Raw genomic sequence first — 4,547 nt, 5'->3', positions numbered from 1 at the left:
TGACAGTTAGCTAACCTGCTCCCTGCTGTAACATTATCCTCTGTAACGCCGTCAGCTACGTTCTGTGGTTCCCATCACAAAGTGAATCCATCCACAGTGGAAACTCCAGTAAAACCTGTCAAGGCCTCATGGACCAGGTTATCAATAACCATCAATCAATGAGAGTGATCGTCGGATAGCATCAACACAGTCAATCTGGACAACATATAGACAATAACTTTAATAACAACACAGTTTCTCAATTTTACTGTTTTCTGAGAGTTTTCTTTCTTTTAGACATTTTACAATAATCAGATAAAAGTAAAACATATCTAAACTTTCTGCTGACAACACTGAGAACTGCAGTTATTGTCCATCTGTCCCTGAGGTGTTTACTGACATTTACAGTGTGGAACAGGATATAGCGGCTAGCTAACAGTGTTTATACTCTTTATATTGAGATCAAGCTGTCACTCAGTGTTTTCTTATATTTAGACTTTAAATTTCAGTTTAATCTGTAGTGAAATTACCGTCAGATTAAAGTAAAGAGCTGCTGACTACCCAAAAATTCTTCACTCTCACCTCCATTTCCTGCTAACCTGCTCACCTCCTCCACCTGTCGTCTGTTTGTCTCATCCTGAAGAACCATGAAACCTTTAACCTGTGGACTCGTTTCCTGTTTCAGGCTCCGGGGACGAGTTCAGCTTGACCAAAATCAGCCAATGGGACTTCTTAAAAAAAAAAGAGACATTCCAAATGTTTATTTTTACCAACGTGTAACATGTTTACTATGGTTTCACTCCAGGGAAAACAATATTTTAATAAGAAACTGTAAAAACGTAACAATGTAATGAAGCACTTTATATTGAAGCGCTGCAGATTTTAAACCGGCTGATGCATTTTTTCGTAGTGATGTCCTTTTTTATAAAACTAAAGCATCTCGTCTCATCAACTCATCGCTCACACTTCAGTTCTAACGGCTCCAGCGAAGACACGTTTTCCTTTTTATCAACGTTTCTGTTGTGGAGACGAACTGCGGACTCCATGTTGGATTGGGAGCACTGTGATGTCATCAGAGGGGCGGAGTCTGTGGACAGTTGGAACAGCAGCCATAAAGCTCCACGTCTGATTGGTGGATGAGGACGGAGGTCAAAGGTCAGACGGATTCTGCCACAGCTTCTGTTGGTCAGCTGATGAGGTCTTATGTGAATGTGAGAGGCTGACAGGACGCACTGCGAGCACATCGATCGATACTTGTGATTGATTAGTATCCATTGTGTTCTTTAGATTCAGGTATCATTCAGTGGGGACCCACAGGATCAGGAGGAGGATATAAATGAACACTTTCTGTTCCTAAAAATAAATCTTTAAGTCTTTAGACATCAGAGATTTACCAGCAGCGGTCTGAGTTCACATCCTGTAGCGGTTTTTATCAATCCAGACTTAATCTGTGACCTCAGCGCTACGTTTCTCCACCAACGCATCTCTTTAGGGTCAAATTAAAGGTCCAGTATGAAGGATTTAGTGCCACCTAGCAGTAAAGTTGCAGATTACAACTGAACACTGCTCGCGTCTGTATTTGACGACCTGGGAATAAGAACAGGCTGTAGGAGAATTTACAGTGGCTGCGAAAAGGATGAACGGTCTCCATCTAGAGCCCGTGTTTGGTTTGTGCGTTCCGGGCTACTGTAGAAACATGGCGGTTCAACATGGCGGACTCTGTAGACAAGGACTTGCTCCCTTTGTAAATATAAAGGTAACGAAAACAATTATTTTTTAGGATGCAAAAATCCCCCCAAAAAGCCCACAAAAGGCTCGAGGGACTGGCGAAAGGATCAGCCCCAAATTCCACCGGGCACGGTCGTGCCGTGTTCTAGCTCTGCTGTGGTCACTGGAGCCAATCGCGCCCGTTCTAGACGACGCTGGTGATTCCAGCAGGGGCGCCACGTGGCGTCTCAGAGGCGTCTGCCCGCTGCAACACAGAATACGCTGCTGGTCTTTCACGTCTAGCAGCACACTGACAGGAAGTCAGACACAGAAACAGCATAGATAATTCGGTCGATTTTCAAAATAAAATACCTTGTGCAGACTCAATTTCATGCTACATCAACATTGTGGCACCAGACAGGAAGTCAGTCAGTCAGAGAAGACATCGGTCTCCTCTTCTCTAAAACCACTAAAACACTGAATAAAGCAGTTCCACCTTAAAAATCACTGCTTCTCCCACGCTGTTGGACAGACAAAGGACGTCCCGGAGGGGCTGCGAGCCGAGCTGCTGCTAACGTTAGCTCAGCTTGTTTCTGATAACTTTAAGATCTTTTTATCGGTTCCAAATGAAACGCAGCGTTACCTGAATAAAATGACTGATTTCTCTGGGTTGAACATTGAACATAATCTAGGAATCTGATTGGCTGATGAAGTTTGCAGTGACGTGTTGCTCGCAGTGCAATGCCTGTTTAAGACTCCATGTTGAGGCGGGCGTCATCGTCCCGTCAGCTGATGATTGACAGTCAGATTGTTGTTGTCACCTGGATCAACTTCCTGTCCTGGAGTGCGATCTCCTCCTCGCTGTCTGAAACCTCCGCAACATAAAGTTTCTTTAGAAGAGAGAAAAGAGAGAAGAAGAAGGTCGGAAAGGTGTGGGCGGAGCTTCCTGTGGAGGTTGCGGCTGAGTTCAGACAGTCAGCAATAAAACAAACTGCATCATGTGACCACAACAACAACAACAAGTCTTCCTGCTTCTGTTCATGTTTAAAGTTTGATGGAAGTGGACTGTCTGAGGTTTAATGTTCGACATCAGTTATTGTCCAACACAAGGCAACTGATTGGGCAACATTAGAGTCAACAGTTTGAAAGCTCAGAGAAAGCCAGTGGAGGACTTATCTCATGTTTGGGCAATGGCATCAGCAACCGGCAGAAATCAATTCTCTCTGAATGTTGACGAAGGCAACGGGTGCTGCTGAGACAACTCATGGTGCTCTGTTACCCTGCAGGTTGAATCCAAACGTCCTGACGGTTCGAACCCTCGCAGGCTTTAGTCACACCGACATTAATTGAAGTTCTTGACTTAGATTACAAAAATGTATCCAAGTGATTCATGTTAGTGTGAAGAGTTGCTGGTTGTCTTATTTTAAATGTTTCTTTAAAGGGACTGAACACAGAAACTCAAACATCCATTTAAACCGGAAGTGGCCATATTTCAACTCCCAGTGGGCTGATTTTATATGCTTAATACAAAGGTCACTGACAACATCTGAACGTTCACACACACAAGTCTCGCTGTCAGTCCCAGTGGCCACTTGTTTTTACTTGCACTAAAAGAACAAGAATGAGCAGCAGAACTTCTGGCTGTTTAAATTAGTGCTGTTAATCCACCGTTCGATAATAAAACCACTGATTGGTGCAGCTGTTAGTCTGGACGTTGGGTTCAACCTCGACTGACAGTCAGATCCAACGAGGAGCTTCTGATCTGTCTGAAGTTTTAAGTTTGTTTTCCGTCCGGAGGTTTACTGCGTGCAGCTGATGTTTGTGTTTAGAGGACAGACGGTTTTCAGGCTGCGACTGTTCCCATCATCCACCTCCCGTCAGCAACACACCTCCTTCACTTCAAAAGATAAACGGTCGGAGAGTTTCAGCAGCACTGAGACAAACTGAAGAGATCTGAGCGTTCATATAAAATGATTGTGGAGATCTCTTTGTGTTTGTGTGCAGAAACTCTGGACTCTGAGATTTAGCTTTGAAATATTAAGAGCATGTATGTTTAAAAGCTGTTGATGCAGTGAGTCAGTGGTCACAGGACGCTCCGAGCATGTTAACTAATTGCACTAAAGATGGAGTTCATTCAACACTGACGTCAGTTTAAAGTAGCTGTAAAGTATTTTAGATGAACAGTGTTTGTAGCTCAGATATTAACACACACACACACACACACACACACACACACACAAACATTCATGTTCAAACGTCCCGAAAAGAAAAAAACCTTTGGATGGAGATATTTAAATCCTGCTTCTCAGACACATTTGTACACATTTACTTTGGATCATGTGACCGTCGTCGCCGGGCAGATGAACCTGCTGACTGCAGGAACTGAAGAGTTTCATTCCACCGTCAGATAAACTGATTATTGGTGAGAAATTAAAGCTGGAAATCGTGATTGTCATAATTGTTAGTCAATTTAACAAGTTCATCAGTCCGACCAACAATCCAAAACCAAAATATCTCTGAAAATGAAAACTTTATGATTTGGGGCTCATTATTAGAGTAAATTTTGTAATTTGTTGAAATAAAAGAAAATACATAATTAAATTACATAAAATAATCTTAATCTTTAATATATTTTATTCCATTTTAATCCACACGCATCCTCGTAAATGCGCCACAAAGTGGAGCTAACACAGTTACTGACCACAGGTTCCTGTAGGTGGTCTGAGTGAGCGGCTAAAATACAATAAACATCATTTCAATCAATTCCAGGTGTTCTGAGTGTTTAAATATCCAGATTTTTCAGGACACGTGGGAACTCGAGTCTGGGTCTGTCCGAAGTTTCTGCCTCTTAAAAGGCAGTT

The 4,547-nt window shown here is 42.7% G+C and overlaps 1 protein-coding gene across 1 annotated transcript in view; it reads left to right on the top strand.

Annotated features, from left to right (window-relative positions):
• Positions 1 to 4,547, top strand: part of LOC118333401 (TBC1 domain family member 2A-like) — a 13,097-nt gene that overhangs the window by 1,126 nt on the left and 7,424 nt on the right. Inside the window, exon 2 of the mRNA XM_035669008.1 lies at positions 1,760 to 2,006. Coding sequence (XP_035524901.1) covers positions 1,760 to 2,006 — 247 coding nt within the window. The remainder of the gene's footprint in view (positions 1 to 1,759; positions 2,007 to 4,547) is intronic.

The sequence above is a fragment of the Morone saxatilis genome, unplaced genomic scaffold (genome assembly GCF_004916995.1).
Source record: "Morone saxatilis isolate NCDOM2014 unplaced genomic scaffold, NCSU_SB_2.0 Contig22, whole genome shotgun sequence".
In the NCBI taxonomy this organism is placed as follows: domain Eukaryota; kingdom Metazoa; phylum Chordata; class Actinopteri; family Moronidae; genus Morone; species Morone saxatilis.
This window is presented reverse-complemented; position numbering and strand designations above follow the sequence as displayed.